At 39.3% G+C, this 19,618-nt stretch overlaps 1 protein-coding gene across 3 annotated transcripts in view; it reads right to left on the bottom strand.

Moving 5' to 3' along the window:
* The window catches only part of TENM3 (teneurin transmembrane protein 3), a 446,972-nt gene that overhangs the window by 422,984 nt on the left and 4,370 nt on the right, over window positions 1–19,618 (bottom strand). For all 3 annotated transcript variants that reach the window (XM_042982909.1, XM_042982911.1, XM_042982912.1), the window contains exon 3: window positions 886–1,164. In XM_042982909.1, the coding sequence (XP_042838843.1) occupies window positions 886–1,164 (279 nt within the window). The remainder of the gene's footprint in view (window positions 1–885; window positions 1,165–19,618) is intronic.

The raw sequence follows: 19,618 nt of genomic DNA, 5'->3' as shown, positions 1-19,618 counted from the left end.
GCAAGGGCACCGTGAATACTAAATGCCGACAGAGAAATGTCCTTTTGTTGTCTGGGACGTTGGCACTGACGCCCCAATTCTTCTTAAAAGCAATACTGACGAAAAATTAAGTTTCCTTTTAAAGCTATTATTGTATATAAATGAACTGTTGTGATTATCCCGCATTGGCACTAAGAAAAAAAATCCCAATAATTTATAAAGACACCTTTCTTACAGTGTGCAACACTGCTATTTGGATATCCTACAATGCAATTTCTGTGTGTGGACTTAACTGCATGATAATCCAGTCCGCAAAGCACATCAAAAACCACACTCTCGCTCTTTACCAAAATTTCAATGGCTCTCATCAACCAGTAAGTTTAAAGCATGATCAAATTTGTTCTTCAATCACTTGAGCCCTGTTAATAAACTATTCTGTGTGCTCACTCATCCATTCTAAGATTCTGCAACTTTGAGATATCTTCAAGAGGAATCTACAAAGACATCTTTGATTACAAGCTGGCTCTGGGGTAAACTTTATCACCACTGGCTTTGCTACCCCACAGAGAATAACAGGTGACATGGTCCAAGATAAGTCAAAGCTAATCTTTTTTTTTTTTTCTGTACATAATTAAAATGTTTTTCAAAACTATAGCTAACACATCATAGACTGCTTGCATAATTTAACCATCTGATGTCGAATATTGATTTTTTTCCAGGAAAAAATGCATTATTCAAGGACACTTCTTGAGTTCTACTGCATTAGAACCAAAAGAAAGAAAGAAGGAAGAAAGAGAAGGAAGAAATGTGAGGAGAGAAGAAAGGAAGAGAAGCATGCCCCCACATTTGACTAAAACAGACAGCAGCTCTGAAGGCCAACATTATAGAGCAAAAAATGGTACTTACCATTCTCACTGTCTGACTTGTTTTCGTGCTCCGTATCTGTCAGGGTGAGGGCTGAGTTGGACCGGCTTGACAGGCAGGAGCTGCGGCCTGATTTGACCCCCCTGCCCCAAAGTCTCATGGCATGCTCTGGGGACATCACTGCTTCATTTTCAGTATCAGCATCTGACCCTGCACTGATAGAGTAACCTCTGTGGGGGAGCCCCATTTCCGCACAAAACACAAGTCCTCTTCGAGTTGCTGGTTCACAAACTCCTAACTGCCTTAGGGTAAAATTCTGTCCTAATTAGGGGGAAAAAAAGATAACAACTAGTGAGTACACGTTTCATTTTCTTCTTCTTCTTCTTTTTTTTTTTTTTTAAAGAAATCTCCCTAAAATAAACACTCAAGCATTCAGGTTTTTCAGTTATCAGCACCAGGTGTTTACATTAGCAAAGCATGGCATATGGTCAAGTGGGTGCAATTATGGCGGGCGGGTGGGGTTCCTCCCCCGACTTCCCACACACCCCCACTTAGAGCTCCTTTGTCAACCACTTAAGCCCGTAAGCACCTCCAGAGGGGGTGTGGGGGGTAAGCCAAGGAGAACACACCATGCCAACTCAGCCCAGAGAAAGGACTGGTTATCAGTGATCAAATTTTGTTTCGCAACTTGGGAAGCAAGAGAAACTGTCCGAGTTATCTCTGGTGTCTTGGCTCTAGTCCTAAATGATGGGATTTTTCCCACCCAGATGTCACTCCTTTGCAAGAGAAAAGAGACTAAGTTACTTGTTAAGTAGAAATAGGAGCTTGGTCAATCTTTATTACATGTTCCCACCTTAAGTTAGCCACCGATGTAAACACAAATCTTGTGTGTGTGTGTGTGTGTGTGTGTGTGTATACATATACTATATTTTGGAGTGTCATGCCTTGAAAATTTGCAGACATATGACTTTCTAGACATCTTTAGTAATCACCTGGAAACATCGGTATTGATCAGAGTAAACCAATTTTTGCAAATAAAGTGCACTCTAAAAATAAAGTGGGAGAAAAATGTATTTAAAAATTAATGATAAAATCAAGTTCCCTGAAAAATAAACGGCTGTGAACCCTGCGGGCCTTTACTAATAAATTGAGCATAATAAAACCCACGACACGGCAATAACTTAAAGTAAAAGCGTTTAAATTAGGTGACACTTTAAAATGACTACTCTTATTAATGACTTTGCCAATCGTGTATGTATTCTTGAACTTTCACGTATGTTTTACGGGCCTCTGGATGAGTAGAGGGAGAAATATGTTTGCTTGTAGGATGCAGGTATATGACTTTTCCATTTCTTGGCTCGTGCTGGTGTGATGGAGTCTGAGATTTAGATTTAGGTACCGACCAGAATCAACATCCATGTAAAGAATAACAGCACACAACGACTGATTTAAATGCCACTACATAAAACCAACCTTTCAAGAATGTGAAGCATTTAGATCACTCATAGTCTTCATTTTCCTACTTCTGTCTCTTCAATCTACGAACATTTTAAAGTTAATTGGCTGGTGTGAGAGCTAACACAACACTGTATGTTTTAAAAGCGGATGTCATAGGTGATTTGTGATAAAATAACAACATGTTGAATCTTCTAGGAAGTGAGTCAAACATAATGCACAGTATAGTACATATTTGGTTATAAAGGTATCAGTAGCCTCCAGGCCTCAGCACATTTTAACTAGTGTGGTTAATTGCTTTATTGCTGTGGTCATATCAGAAGTCGGAATCAGCTTTATCTTGGTCAGACTTCAAAATGGGTTCTGACAATTGACACTCATAAATAATGAAAATCTGTTGCTACAATTAGCTGCAAATCAAACTGCTTATCAGAGAGATTTCAATAAGTACCTGAACCAAAAAATATGTCGGAAAATAAAAAAGAGAAGGAGAAAAGGGAAAAAGAGCCCTTTGGACAGTGGAAAAAGTGGGCAAGCCTGACGAATTAAGGCACAGTATTGTCAGAATCTTTTTTTAAAGAATTAGTGTAGCTTGTATCATGAAAGTAAATCCCAAAAAGGTCAAGGTCATGGACAGTTAATGGAATAGTGGTGGGAGAATTTCTCCACTGTTATTTATACATCACATTTTAAATGGGAAGAGGGAAGAAAGGGGTCAAAAACAGTTAAATATTACCATTATACATGTTGATTTTTCAAAATAAGAATACATAATAATTTTTAAAGGGCAAAAATGAATGATAAAATCCTCTGCATCTTTCCTCTTTTTGGGGAGGTGCCCATGTTGGAAAATAAAAATAAGAGAGAGGTTAAAAGCGTAAAACTTCTTTCTAATCTTTGAAATGCAACTTAAAACATTTTCCACGTTATTGACTTTTTACAATGGTAACATCTTGATGCAAAAATCTATGAGGTGAAGGAAAACAGAAAACTATCTTCAATTATTTGTTGCTCAGGTATGTAAACACAGTTCACTTTGCAAATAAATACCCAAAGCACCATCCCTATGAGCCAATACGTAGAGTCCAAACTCCTTCAACATCTGACCCTTGGAAATCAACGCCTCACAATAACTCAAAACTCTTACGGGCTCTTTCTGAAATGCAAGCTGGAAAGCAAGCACACGCGGAGGGAACCCTGTTAGATTGGCTTCCTAAATTAAAAAGTCTGCTGTCGTTTCCTCTAGAAGAGAACACTAAACCTGACCTCCAGCAGATCGAAGTTAAAGCCACTCACTAGCTCTGTTCAAATCCCTTTACTCTTCTATTTTTTCATCTTTCAGGGTTCTCACGACTTGGTTTAAGAGATACTTTATGTCAATTGTGACTAGTATGAAGAAAGGCTAAACAAGAATGGCTTAAAAAATAAACCCCTGGACAAATGTAATTGACAAGCATAAAGAAATGTAGCATTTGATGGTGAGGAGAGGATCGTTTCCAAATAATTTTAGAATAGCCACACTGCCGCCACCACCGTTGACTTTCACTTTTCCTTCATTCAAAAGTATCTCTAGCCCAGATCTGCTTAGGTGCTTCGGACCCTATTCCTGTCAATTCCCCTCTTTGGTTAAGGATTCTTGTCTGTGGGATCCCCTGTTTTAATGCAAACGCCACCGGGGAGACCTAGGGATCAAACCAGAATAAATTAGTTCTAGCAGGTTATTTTCCACAATCTAGCAGCAGTGTTAGCAAGATGGGCTATACTTATCAAAAACAGATGATGGAAAGAAGAAAGGCTTCTGACTCGGGGAAGAGAGACAGCTGGCAGAAGGTTATCACAGAGGTGGGAGGGTTGGGCTGAGCGAGGTTGGTAGGGAAGGCTTTAGGGCAATGTACAAAAGTGGAAAGACAAAGGTAGAAAAAATGCTTCTGGAACCAGCTAAAAACTTGGCCATCTTGCTTTGGCTTCAAGAAACATGAAAGAGATAAGGACACATTTATTCTTATTTTCCATGTTTTCTTCAGACTGTATTCTTTGCAATGGTTCTAACAACATGACCCTAATTTCCTTCTTTGTCTTTTAGAGTCTTTGTGCTAATTCCGTTTGGCTAGAACTGGTGAAGTAAGTATTTATCTCCTGCACATTGCATTTTGGTCACCTTGATTAGTGGGGCCAACACAGAATTTCCTACTATAATTTGAAACAGTACCAAAACCATACATTGCAGTGAGAATAAAGTATACCTGAGGGTGAAATTCACTGTGATTAAAAGGCAACGATAGCTTGGATCAGATTAGGCGTTTTTGTTTTCCTATGCTTATAAATTTGAAAATCTGTTTTTTAAAAACTGAAAAAACAACAACGTGGGCAGGTTGGATCGTTAAAAAAAAAAAAGTTCCCATTTTGAAAGAAATGAGTAAAGGTCTGTGACAAAGTGGACAGGACCAGCTAAGAACAAATGCTTCAAATGAGGTCGGCACGTAGCAAAGCTACTCCTCCCATAAAGGAAGGGGCTTGGGAAATGGCTTAGCTTCTTGGACTTTTTCTCACAAAGCATCTATAACGTTGTCAGAGCAGGGAGGGATTTTTCAAAGCTGCAAGGCCAAGTACATTCACCAGTAAGCAAGACATCTACTATCTCTGGGTGCGTTGAGAAGAAACAGATTGTACTATTGGGTGGTCCAGTTCCCAACCCACGGTTATTTTCTTCCCTCGAGTCTAGATTGCTCTACAGTCTAGATTTTGCTTTCTCTCTCTTCTCTCTCCCTTGTTTTTTCTTTTTTCTGTTTTCGGTACATGCCTTGTGGTGTGCAACTATCACCACAATCAACTTCAGAACATTTTTATCACCTCCCCCCAAGAAACTCTGTACCGAAGATCAGTCACCTCCTCTTGCCACCCCACCCCCCCCAACCCCTCCTCTCCTCACCCTAGCCCTAGGCAAACGCCAATTCACTCTCTGTCACTACAGATTTGCCTATTCAGGGCATCTCAAATAAAACAGACCCTACAGACCCTACAGTATGTGGACTTTTGCGCCTGGCTTCTTTCCCTCAGCATTACGTTTTGAAGGTTCATCCACATTGTAGTATATATCCATACTTCAGTTTTAGGGTCAAGTAGTATTCAGTTGTATGGGATATCTGTAACAGGGAAAAACTTGGCACGTCTGACTCCATGTGGTTTCGACTTCCCTCGCTGCTGTGACCTATGGGTTAAACACTTCCGGTTAGCCCCTCACATAGGCGTGCTACAGATAAGATCTGCAAAAACTGCTCCTTACCCCAAACCAACCTCAAATGAGGAGATAAAGAAGTGGCTGTAGTGGTCATTGCCCCAAGTCATCAAGATTGAGAAATGATCATAACTCGGGGGGAAGGGGGCGGCGGGAATTGAATCCGTGCCCCATACGGTGAATGAGGTTAAATTAGCAGAGAGTTTAAAACTTGTTTTTCAGAGAACCGCTTCCCCTAATGTGTTACTGTGTCTTTCAGACCCCGCTAACAAACTCACCGGCTGTCTCTGCAGAAGCCTGGACTCAAAAGTCAACGGATACGGCCCCAGCCTAGGAACAAGCAAGGCCCTACTTTCGTTATCCAGGGATAACGCTATGCCGGCTCTCAGAGCATGCCCATAACCCCTCCTCCTTGCCCCAAGGTAACTTCCCAACATGTCAAGGGCTGAGTTCTGCCTCACTCCGATGTGAAGTCTCCATTCCAAAATAAACTTGGGATGTGTGTTACAGATATGTTCGCTCAATGCACATTCTCCATCTTTCTTTATGGATGATCTTACGTTCCCTCTGCTCCTTTTCATCAGTATAAATGTAGTCTCATCCCTATGATTACAAAAAGCTTGTTCTGTTCCCCTTTGGGGAAGTGGATTTGGCCTTGCCCCCCCATTTCCTCCTCTGGCTGCCTCTTGAATAGATTGTTCCCTTACTGCATACCTGATGTCTCAGCGATTGGCTTTGCTGTGCTTCGGGCCGATGCACTTGGGTTCAGTTACAGAATCCATTCACCAGTTAATGGACTTTGGGAGTTGTTTCCACTTTTTGGTTATTCTGAAATGCTGCCATGAACGTTCATGTACAAGTTTTTGTCAATATATATCTTCATTTCTCTTGTGTATATTCCACACTTGTTATCATGTGTAGATTCTCTCTTATACCACATTGTGAGAGAGTATATCATACCGCCAAGTGTGCAATGGGGAATTGGAATGGAGGTCAGCGGTACTGAAATTTGGGGTACAAACCAAGAATTGCTGTGATTTTCAAAAACAGTTGATTCTGTGGGCCCGCTAGGTGAATTCATTATAATTTTATCCTATTATTTTTTCTTTGCTTTCTATCATGCTGGTTTATTCTTTGAAAATGTTTTTCCATTAAACTTAAAAATACTCAGCACAGAAAGTCTACTTCTGAGGCTAAAATCACCTGATCTTAAATGTGCATGTACAAATAATGATTACTATGTCATGGCTGCAAAAGTTAAAATAATTGGAATGCTTACCAGAAAGGGAATGGCTGAATACTTTATGTATCCTGTTCAATGGAACACTATGTGGCTAGCATAAACAGTGAGTTTGGACCTATATCTTTGAATCTGGAGGGAAGCCCGTGATATATATTTTAAGTAAAAAAAAAAAAAAAAAAATACAAGTTGCAGAATGGTGTGTACAGTCTGGTCCCATTTTTGGAAACTAAGAAAGAGAACCAACAGATTATGTGAGTGCTTATGGTTTTGAGCATGAATAAAGGTGAGGAAGGCTAGAAAACTGTTGTGATGATCATTTAGAGGGGACTGTAAGGGAAGGAAATTAGTGATGCTCTATTTTATAGTTGTGAAATTTTACTCTGCACGTTACTTCCCTTAATCTAAAAAAACATACTAAAGAAAAAATTGAAGTCTATATCCTTTAAAAAACCCAAATATATATATTTTTTGATTTGCTAATTTTTAGGTCCTCTTCCATAATTAGAATTTTAATTTATTACCTTCTCCGGGAGAAGCTGGGTTTTAAAAATCCTTCCTTATTGGTTGCGAAGAAGTAAAGTTGTGTAAGAAATGGTGGAACAGCAATATTTCATTTCTGCCCTTCCTTTCATCACACATGGCTTTGGAAAATGGTGGCTATTCATTCATTTCTTCTATAGTCACAACCCTCCAAATGGAGTTTGGGAAACGCAGGGAAGATTCAATATACACTTAATACGTGGGAATAAAATAATCTATAATTGTCTTTAAATATTTTCCTTGGTTGCTGTGAGTTTGGATGGATTCTCTCTCCTGAGGCACTGACATTCCCCCAACAATGGAGGATAACACAAAACTACAAATTGGGCACATAGTTCTCATTTGACGCTTGTGGAATTAATGTCACCACCATCTTATCTAGAGTTCCCTGTTTTTGCTGCGTTTGCAAAACGATACGAAGATCACACAATCTAGAAATGTATGTAACGTTTTCCCCTTTGAGACCTAATGCCTATTTTATGGGACAATCCAAATGCTTTAACCTTCTTAAGCTATATTTGTCACGGTTTGAACGGAATACCCACCCTTGAACATGCAACAGAAATTGCAATGATGGTATAGATCGTTACTTATAAGGCCCTACACAAAACAACGTTCCAAAATTCAACTTTAAGTCCCATTAAATACCTTAACTGCCCCACCCCATTTTACACTGTACGTAAAATGCGAGCATCTTCAGCGGCTTGCTCAATTTACCTGGTCATGTGATAGTAACACCCATAACCACATACTGATGATCTCAAGTTCTTAGAAGACGGAGAACATGATCTGTATGTCATAATTAGAATCCGGTTTGTTATTCAAAACACGAGTCTAATGGAAGCCACTGCAGGTTGGCCCGAGGGCATTTATCCTGAACTCAGCTGTGCAGGGCACCTCTGCCAATGAGGACAGGAGCCAGAGGCGCCATGGCGAACTTGGTGAGGAGGGTGACAAGTATATTGACAAGTATATCATATACCCCAAGTATATTTGCGAGCAAAGAAAGCAGAGTTAAAATGAATGACCCAGGGCGCCTGGGTGGCTCGGTCAGTTACGCATCTGACCCTTGGTTGTGGCTCAGATCATGATCTCACCGAGTTTGAGCCTGGCTTCTGGCTCTGTGCTGAGCAGGGCCTGCTTGGGATTCTCTCTCTCTTCCTCGCTCTCTGCCCCTCCCCCGCTCATGCGCTCTCTGTCTCTCTGTCTCTCTCTCTCTCTCTCTCTCTCTCTCTCAAAAATAAATAAATAAATAAATAAATAAATAAATAAATAATATTTAAAAATGAATGGCCCGGAGAACGTACATTTTCTTCAGGAGAAGATTTGTGGAGTTCCGGGGTGGGGGTGGGGGGGAGCGGGCAGCAAACCCAGATAATGGGTTTGAGTCTGGTGACTCAAATCACAAACATTCGGTTGTGAGTCCGCTGACTTGTAACGAAAGAGCATCTCTGGAAGCATGAATCACCAAGGATTTATACACCCAACCCCCAAAACGGTGTCACCTTGATATTGGCAACAATTTGTAACTAGAGAAATAACTTCGCGCTTGGTTTTTATCAAAAAGCATTCCGAAATGAATTTGCTTCTTATTGTCACTTAGTAATTATTATTATTTTTTTTTTTTTCAGAACAATCTAAGACCCGAGTGATCATAACGTGTCTACACCCTGTCTGGCGGTATCTGAGTCAAGCTGCAGTAGCTATTGGTTTAAACATGCATACGGTTGGGCATGAAGCAGCAGGTGTTTAATAATTGCGACTGAAGCGGCACCACAGTGATTCACGATGTGGATCCGAAACTGGCAACGTGGGGAGGACCGGATACAAAATGTAGCAGGAAGCTGGGGGCTCAAGACATCAGACCAATAAAGGCCGAAGCAGGGGGAAAGGATTACCCCCACTGTGTCCGGAGGAGGGCTATAAGCTACATCTATCTACTCACACCTTCTGGAAGGTAATCTACAAAGCAGGTTGGCCACCAAGCCAGAGAGAAACACTTGCCTCTTTCACAGCCAAAATTAGTTAACGATCAGTTAGGCAGGGGAGCTAAAAGAGGCATCTGAGAGGAAAACATTAACGGGCAACAATGATAAACTGGAACTATTTAACTCGTGTCTTTAAGTACAGAAACGTAAGGTTGAGTAAACATGACCATCTAAATCCTTTAATCCCGCCGCTGACATTTATAGTGACTGAGAAGGATTAATCATTTTGATCTCTAAATGAATCATTTTAAGTAGTTAATATTTAAAAGTAATAAACTTTGGAGTTGCGGTAATTAGCCTGGTGTATCTGATTAATGTTTCAGGTTTTTGTCTTTCTTTACAAAACCCTAGGCTCACCAAGAAAAAGCTTTCTCTGCATCAGTTAGGATTTCAGGAAAAAAAAAAAAAGGGTTTCAGATTCCTTTCATTTTTGTATGATGACAGAGGTGAGGGGGAACACTGGGGAAATGAAAAGTTTGGGGTATAACTGGAAATTCATAGCAGCATTAAGTGCTGAATGGTAAGACCATATGGTCATATTTCTTTTGAAGTCTAGGATCAGTTCCCATTATTCACCATAATGGCATCCAAGACTAAACTAAATCTCCGTCTTTAAAATTAAAAGCATTTTGCTCTTGGCTCCCAAATCTTCCTCTTTCACAATTTTCAACATGCTGGAATGTTTAATATATTTTCATAATGCAAAAAAACACAAATAAATAAAATAAAAATAAGGGGAGTGGGGAAAAAAAAATGAATGCGTCCCATTTCGCTTCCGAAGCAGGATAAAATGGTACAGACAGACACATAATTGTTATCTTAAAGGTGGTGTTAATACTATTTTTACATCAGCCCAGTGCTGTTAGTGACATTCTAAAATGATATGTATAACCTTCATGTTCTACATCTAAGAAATATGAATCTAATTCTTTTGACCTCTCTGGAACATACAGCATAGAGAAAGATTTTTAAATTATTCATCATTTCAGTAATATTCTAGCAATAAAAGTTCCCTCCCCCACCCCCCGCCCAAGCAATCTATATCTAAAAGCTAAAAATGGGCCTTTTTCTATTTGGAAATTGATGAAAATATTTGAGAGGCACGGTCCCACCTATATGTCACTAACTCTCTTCATTCTCTCCCTCGGCACAATCCTGATATGTCATGGATGCTATCATTCTAACAGGCAAAATGTCTTTATCCAGCAAAACATTATAGGGCAATGCCAGCAGAAGTTGTTTTTAAGAGGATTGTGGTTATGGTTCAGTAGAGACAATGTGCCTCTGCCCAGCACCAAATGAAATCTCACCCTGGCTGAAGCTGGATGAAAGGAAGAAGGTAAACCCAAAATTTTCCATATTCAGCTACACGTGCAGCCTGCTCTTTCTTTGTTTTCTTTTTTTTTCTTTTCTTTCCTTTCCTTTTTTCCTTTCTTTCTCTCTCTCCCCCACTCTCTCTAGTATTACAAATGGATTTTTGTTCTGTTTTCTTCATATTCTTATCTAAAAGTTTTTGAATAAAGCGATTCATACACTGCTTTTTTTTTTTTTGGTTTCTTACTAAGCCAAAACTTCACAATTGTCTAGAAAGTCCTCACTTTAGGAGTATACTGTGTTGAGAAGTCGACAGGGTGACCCTTGAACAGCATGGGTTTGACTTGCGTGGGCCCACTTACATGTGGGTATTTTTTGATATAGTACAGTGCTATAAATGTATTTTCTCTTCTTTATGATTTCCTTAACAACATTTTCTTTTCTCTAGCTTATTTTATTGTCAGAATCCAGAATATAATACATACAGCATTCAGAGCGTATGAGAATTGACTGCTTATGTTATTGGTAAGGCTTCCAGTAACAGTGGGCTTATTAGTAGTTAAGTTTGGGGGACGTCAAAAGTTATACGTGGATTCTTGACTGTGTGGGGTGTCGGGGCCCCAACCCCCATGCTGTTCAAGGGTCAACTGGATATATTTTCCTATGAAAACAACATGTAGGGGGCCATGATGGAACATATAAGTAATGAAGTTCTCTGTGTCTGAGGAACTGGATGAAAAGCACAGTAAAGCATGACATCCAGGTACGGAGGCTGTCTCCCTGAAAAAATGTGTTCAGAATTCCAACCGGGAAAACCTCTCACCACCATAGCCTCTTCCATTAATTTTCCGCTTTCCAAGGTGGGAGGAATATTCCCCAAGCAGAGCACCGGTAGTCACACGGTCCACAAATGCTCAGTGAGGGAAGCCAGGTTGGGAGCTTTGCAGTGGGGGGATAGGAGCTGGGGTTAGCTACTGCCTTTCTCAGACTAACAGGAAAACCGATCACCTTTCCACATGTTTACCGACTACTTAAATTTGCTCTTTTATGAATGGTTTATCCCTGACGCTTCTCCCATCGGACTGTTTGTCTTTCTGTTTTCAATTGGTGAAAGTTCTCTCTTCATATATTACATCTTAGACCTTATATCTGTCACGTGGGTCGTAAACATAATTCCCAAAGTAATAATTTTGTTTATGGTATTTTAATCTACATACCTCAGGTTTTAAATACAAAATTAATCATTTAAGCTTTTTCTTCTGAGTTTTCTGTTTCTAGGAGAAGGGTCTGCCCTACTCTCGATGTGTACGGGTAGTCTCCCGGTCAGGCTGTGTGGATTCACAACCACTTTTTCCTTGCCTTCCTCTGTTATAAAAGCTGGAAAGCAAAAATAGTAAATGTTCCCTCTTCTCATGCAGCTAAGCGTAGCCAAGTATAACAGTTCTGAAAAAAGAGACGCAGCAAGACATCTCCGGGGAGTAAAAAGAAACAGTCCAAAGGGGAGAAGGACTTCTCACCTTTGCTTTTATTCTGTTTCAGCCAGGAATATGAAAATGCAGCGAACATCTGGGGACCCACAGGACAAACGCCACGTGCTAAGGATGCCAGAACAAACAAAGACAGAAGGAACCTGGGTCCTTGATGGCATCTTTGAACCCTGAACAGTCCACCTCTAGACTCCTGGTTTCCTGGTTTATAACTGTTGGATGTTGAAGTCGTTGTTGTGGGAGCTTGCTGCTATTTGTGGATCAAGTCGATCCTACTTTATCCAGTCTGTTAAATTAACTGCTAGAATTCTTCCTGCTTTATTTTTTACATTTGTCTTTAATCCATCTTAACTTATTTTTGAATATGCTGAGAGATATGGGTCCAATTTTATATTCTTCCAGATGGATAACCAGTTGTGCCAGCACCATTTATCAAATCCCACTGAATAGAAAAACCATTTTCTGTTTCATGCTAAATTTCCCTATATACTAGGATCTATTTCTGAAATTTCAGTCTATTCCACTGGTTGACTTATCCTTATTTATGCCAATATCGTATAGATGTGATTGCAGTGGCTTCATAGGACTTAATATATATATTATATATGTATTTATATATATTATATATTAAGATATATAATACATATTTATATATATTATATAACATATAAGATATATAATACGTATTATATATATTATATAACATATAATATATATAATACATATTTATATGTATATTATATAACATATAATATATATAATACATATTTATATGTATATTATATAACATATAATATATATAATACATATTTATATGTATATTATATAACATAGAATATATATAATACATATTTATATGTATATTATATAACATAGAATATATATAATACATATTTATATATATTAATATATACTATATACTATATAATATATAATACATATATATTAATATATAATATAGTGTATAGTATATATACTATATTATATATATATTATCTAATTGCCATTTTATCATTATTAGCCTTTTAAATATGTTTTTGACTATTTTCAGATTTATCCCCCCATGTGAACTCTAAGACCCCTTTCTCTAATTTAAAACAAACCTTGACTTCCACACATTCTGGGGAGAATTGGTATTCTTAGGGTATCAGTCTTCCCATGTAAAAACATTGACTGTCTTCCTATCTGCTCAGATCTTGTTTTATGTTTTCCAATAACATTTTAGAGATCTCTTCATAAAAGGCCTCATAGCACTTTTATAAAATTTATTCCAAAGAATTTTATAGTGTTTGTTGCTGTTTGGATAGGATGTTTTATTCTGACTTTCAAAGCTAGCCAATTATTGTTTAATAATTACTCAAAAATAGTATTTAACATGTATCAGGCAGTATTCTCACTCATTTCATTCTCCACAACTATAGATTGAAAACTAAGGTGCAATCTACGTGGAAGAAAACTGAAGCAGAGAGAAACTAAGTAATGTGTCCAAGCAAGTTACTTGGCCAAGGTTACGTCACTCGCCAGTCAGCTAATGAATGGCAGACCTAGGACTCAAACACAGATCACCTGGATCCAGAATCTATGCTCTTAACCACTATGCTCCATCACCTCTGATGCCTGTATATTTATCTTGTATTCATCCAAGCACCAATTTGCTTCCAACTATTTCGTTTAACTTCTAGAGACATGTGGTTTTTGTATGTATACAACTGACATACGGTTCACAAAAGTGCCAACTTTAACGTTTTGCAAAATATAAATCAATGATTCAATTTTCTTCTCTTAGTTCAGTCGCTAAAACATCAAGAACGATTCTGAATAGGAATTGTGAGAGAGGAGGTGAGCCTCTCTCATGTTCCTGATTTTCACTGAAATGGTCCTAGGATCTCCTCAATTAGAATACTGTTCAAATTTTTTCAGTGGTCATCTTACATATGACTAAGATGCTTGTGTTTTTTTATTCTTGTTTTACTTAGTGAGTTTTACTTTAACAAGGAATGGATTCTAAATTTTATCCCAAACCTTTTCATCATTTATTGATAAGATCATGTTTTTCTACTTTGATTTATTAATCTAATTATGTTAATAGACTTCCTAACATTGAAAAATCCTCACATTATACCAAGGATTAGTAACTTCTTGGTTATTAATTTGGCCTAGACTATCATCCGTTTTATACATTGCTAGATTCTTACATGCAAACAGTTATTTAGACTACTTTTCACACATATATCAAGAAGTAATTTTGGTCTAGATAGCCTCTTTTATGTTCTATTTTAATCAAGATTTTTGGTTACTATTAAGGTTACGCCAGCTTTATAATATGAATTTTAGTACTTTCCATCGTGTGTGTGTGTGTGTGTGTGTGTGTGTGTGTGTGTGGTGTTAAATGGCTTTTTGAACCTTGGATTGAGCTCCACTTTAAAGGTTATGTACAATTCACCTCGGATCCTAAAATTCACCAAAAGGAACGATTTCCTTTATAATGGTAACCTTTTAGCCACTCTCCTACTCTCTTCTGAGATAATTGGTTTTGGAAAGTTTTCTTCATGTTGTGAAATAATTTGGGGTCAATCATATTTTGCTAAGAAAAAATAAATTCCTCTAGATTTGAATTGTGTGGAGCAGTGCCTTTTAGTTGTTACACGGTGTTCAGTATCTCTCCTTTTGTTCTCATTATTTTTTAATTGGGATCATCAGGGGCTTTCTATTTCCTTGGCCATTTTAAAGAATCGGCTTTTTTGTTTGTTTTTAATCTTGATTATCTCTCTCTTCCATTTCCTTTGCTTTATTTTCCTTCTGTTTATTTTTTTACTCATCTCTTAGGATCTATAGCAAATTCCTCTTTGTTAGTCTTTATTCTTTAAATCTCATTAACAATATATTTTTCCTATGATTATGGCTTTCTCTGTCTCCCACAAATTTTTAAAGCAGAACTTTCTTTTCATTGCTTTCTGTTGCTTCCTATCATAATCTAGGGTTATCATAATCCATGAGAGAAAAAAGGTTTCGTTTGTTTATCTTTTTGTTATTTATCTCAAATTTTACTGAGTTGTATGATCAAATGTTTTGATCTCTAAAGTCTCTACTTTTCTGATTTTTGTGGCTAAATGCACAATTGGTTTCTGTAACTATTATGTAGAATTATGAAAAATTGCATCCCTTCTATCTGATGGTTATAAATGTCTGTGTGTGTATATATATATATATATATATATATATATATATATATATGTTTAACTGAAAATGTATATTAATATTATATAATTGCTTCCTTATTTTTGTCTTCTAGATCTGATTCCAAAGGAGGTAAACCAAAAATATCCCCAAATAAATGTATTTTAACAACCATTTTTTTCCTATTAGCTACTGTATTGTTTAATGTATGCAATTCATCCTTCTGTCTTTTATCATTTACTCTGTGGTCCTCTTTATCTTGTTTAGTGTTTTTAATAGCAAATTCTGCTGTTCCTACTATTAACACTGCCATTCCTTCTTTCTTTTTGTTTTGGTGGCTATTTACCTGATACTTCTTTATCGATCTCTTTATTCTCAACCGTCCTTTTGCCTTTTTAAGTCCGTTTATTATAAATACCAGTAATTTTTAGAAACCAATGGGATAGTTCTGTTTATGTCAAACTCAGCGCATTTACATTTCATGTAATATGTAGTATAGTAGATTTGCCTTCTTTCATCTTGTTTTATGGTTATTCATGATTTTACTTGTTTCCCCTTTTTCCTTGGAGCAGTTTCTGCTACATTGATCAGATTGCTATTCATTCCCTTTCCCTCCTGCTAATTAGGTAGGTCTACTGTGTTTTTCCCTTCCTCTAATGATTACCTCCCTTTCCTGACATTCATAGTCAAATACATGTTTTTCATTATTATTTGAATGCAAAGTAGCAATGATTTCTCTCTACTAAAACTCCTATTCCCTGTTTCGCCCTCTCCCTTTTCGACTGAGATTCCAGAACTCTTTTATTTTCCTTACCACTTTCCTCCAACTCCTGGGTATTGCTGAGACAAGTGATCACTTTTTAGTCTAGCCTTTTTTCAAGGTCTCCCACGTAGCGTTCCTAGACATTTCCAGTTGTTCTGTTATCGTCATTTGGGAATTGTCCACATACATACTGCAGAGTTGATTTCATCGGTATTGTTTCTTGAACGCTTTCTTAGACGACACGCGTACAATCTTTGCATGTCCCCAACTATCATGAATTTACTCTGAGAGACGAAGGATGTCTTCCTTGCACAGAGGATCCCCGGGCTGTAGTTCTTCTCTCCCAGTAGATGGTATTGTACTGTCTTCTCCTTTCATTGTCGCAGGTGAGAAATTCATTTTGCTTCTTTTGTAAGCAAGAAGAAAAGTAACTTGTTTCTTTTCTCTGTAGAAGCTTATAAAATATCTTCTTTCTCTAAGGTGAAAAAAAAACTCTAGGATGAGCTTAGGGGTGTGTGTTGGGGTGAGTGTGTGTGTGGGGGGGGGGTGCACATACACATGTGTTTTCTTTTTAATTTTACCTGGAACTTGGTTTCTTGTTTTGAGTTGTTTCTTCTCCTTGGTCTTCGAAACTATGAATCCGGATTTGATCAGTGAACACCCTCTTTTCTTCAACTAATCTATTATATTTTTTCATATGCGAATGGCAGCTTTCCCAGCCTAGCATTTGCTGGTTACTGTCGGTTTTCTTGTTGCTGCCTTTTTTGGTACTCGGATTTCTATAAGCACTCATACGCTTTTTAATTTAGGTTCAAGTTTTCCTCCTCTATCTTCATGGCTCCTGTTCGTCAGCAGCTTCCTGATTGGTTTGTCTTGCAGCCTATCCCACTTCCTGCAATTTGGGTGCCGCTAAGCACGTTGTGGCCTTCCGGGGGTGCTTTAGTGGTAAGTCCTGCTAGACTCTAGAGACAAATCTCTCCCCTCCCTGTTTTCCTTGGCTGGCACTCCCGCAATATCAGAGCAGAGCAAGCGCATCTGGTCGGTTCCCTCAGCTCCTGAGGGGCCAAGGAAACCAGTTGCTCTTGCAAGGCCACTTTCAGTCCCAGAAGGACCATGGAGAGGCAGGTCAGTCTCTGTCTGCCACAGAGTCACAGCCTTCTTCCTGATCTTCACCCCAGGGCTGCGCCCCATTCTGAGCGCTCATCCGACCGAAAGGGAAAAACTACCTGCATCAGCTTTGTCCTTCGGGGACTCTGTAGAATCTCAGATCTCCTTTGCACCCTGGATCACTGTTCAGCTCAGAGCAAGTAAGGAGTTGTCTGGGGGATGGGTCGATGAGGCTTCATTCAAGCCACCGTAACGCTGGAATCCTGGACACGTGGTCACAGGAAACCCTGGACTGCTCCTCTAATGTTCTTTTGTTTCACAAAACAGAGTTATCCTTGGTAAGGGAGAGGCCGAGCATCTGGAATATTTGTACAGAAGATAAACTCAGGATGCGGCCCACTAAGGAGGTGCAGCCGCCAAAAATCAGGGCCTGTGGGGTCTGCTACCCTTGAACTAGTCTTAGATGAGCAATGTCATGAGGGGAGAAGCAGAAGCCATATTTGGGCGAACTGGGGACGGCTGGGCACTGCTGACAGCGATAAGCAGGAAGAGAAGGCAAACCCCGGAGCAGGGGTAAGGAAAGAGGAGAGTTTCGGGGACCGGAAGCAAGCGGTTCAATGAGCGCCTGTCTTTGTCAACCCGCCTTCCTCCTTCCCTTTCCTACTTTACAGATGTATGTTCCATTTTGATTTCAGGAATGTATAAACACAGACATAATGCTCTCTGTTGTTCAAATTTAAAAACAGATCACTCCCCTCCCCACCGCCATTCTGTGAATGAGGAGTGAATGGTGATCTTTTCATTTTAAAATTCTGCAATTCACCACCCAATACCAATAACTGACTGACTGGTAAACATTTTGGGTTAAGACTGTCTCAGAGGTGCTTTGCAGACATATGGTTCTGCGGAACAAAAGCGTTCCTATTTCCAGACGTCGCCTCGTTTCAAAATTCACCCTCATGGCCAACATTTCTTGTTGGAGTTGATAAATATTTTCGTTCGGTCGAGGACGCTACAAGGAATGCACATAGTGCAGAAGGAAAAAAAAAAGATCTCTTACTTTATCACTTCTCTAAAACTGTGGGATGATCTTATGCAGCTGTTTCATGAGAAATGTGTCTCAGACCTGACAGGATAAATTCTCCTCAAAGCCGAATCAAAGAAAATGGTATCCAAGAATGCAAAACAGGTCATTGTCACCCTAACGCCATCGCACCTACGGAGGGTTCCACAGCTGCTGAAACAACAACTATTCCCATCACCTAATAAACCATAGGAAGAGATTTGAAAAGAGACAGAGAAAGAGATCTATGTGGGATCTGGTCACATGACACATTATTGTGAAAACGCAACCATCCCCGGCTTTGCAGTCTCTAAATAGAATACATAATTAATGAAAGTCACTAGAGCCACAAAAATCAAGTTGGACAGTAGGCCACCAAATCGGTCAAGAGACATAAAAGCATCATATTTCTACGTTTGCATGCTTCACATAATTGCATTCACAGGGGTCTCTACGTATCCCTTCCTTGGGCTGAAGGGGCCCTTGCCTGTGTCATTTAAAGTAGAATGAGGATTGACAAGTTGTTTTAGGACCCCACAGACAAGCCACATTAGCATGATTCTTTGGAATCGGTTCAAAGATCTTTGGCTACTGGTAACATTTTTTCATCTTTCATTTTTATTATGTGTATGATGTCAGGAGTTGTGGCAGGAAGCACGTTTTGTCAATTAAATAATTAATCCCACAGCATAATAGTCAGGGAGGAAAAATTGACATTTGTCAGGTTCAAAGGAAAGGGAAGCCTAGGAGGATTTTTCATTATGCGTGCTTGAGAAAAACAGAATCCGACAGCAAACTTTCCTCCGTCACTTCTCTCCTACATTTACTGCTCTGGCTACACACATTCCCTGTATCAAACCACAGCAGAGAGAAAGTATTTGCAATAGCTCCCTCTCCCTCAAGCTCATCCCACCTGGTCCCAAATAATCATATCGCTGTATCTCCTAAAGATGTCTCCAGTCTCCTCCTTGCCCTCTAGCCACACCATCAAAAGGGGCCACAACTGGCACCAATAAAGCAAAGGGGAATTCTGACCCGGAACTGCCCGTTCTCCGGCTTTGGCCACGGCACAGAGGTGGGAAGCCAAGCGCTAGGGGCAGACCGGCCCCGGGTTCAAGCCCCCCGCTCGGCCGTCGCTAGCCCTGGGGTGTCAGGCCTCCCCACTTGGCAAAGGAGGGCACTACTGGGACCCACGTCACCCAAGGAGTGGGAGGGTGCACGTAAAACCTGGCTAGTGCCATGACTGGAGCGTACCAAGGGATCAGCGCACATGAGCAATACGTAGCAGTATATTCCATTCGTGTTTCCAATATGGCCCGATTGACGAACACGTCAGGTGGAAAGCGGGCCCGAGCACACACCGCACTCCTGCTTTTCCTTTCTCTCCGGCCCTTAAACCTCTG

The sequence above is a fragment of the Panthera tigris genome, chromosome B1 (assembly GCF_018350195.1).
Source record: "Panthera tigris isolate Pti1 chromosome B1, P.tigris_Pti1_mat1.1, whole genome shotgun sequence".
In the NCBI taxonomy this organism is placed as follows: Eukaryota; Metazoa; Chordata; class Mammalia; order Carnivora; family Felidae; genus Panthera; species Panthera tigris.
Note: the sequence above shows the minus strand (reverse complement) of the source record. Positions and strands in the feature narration are given on the sequence as shown.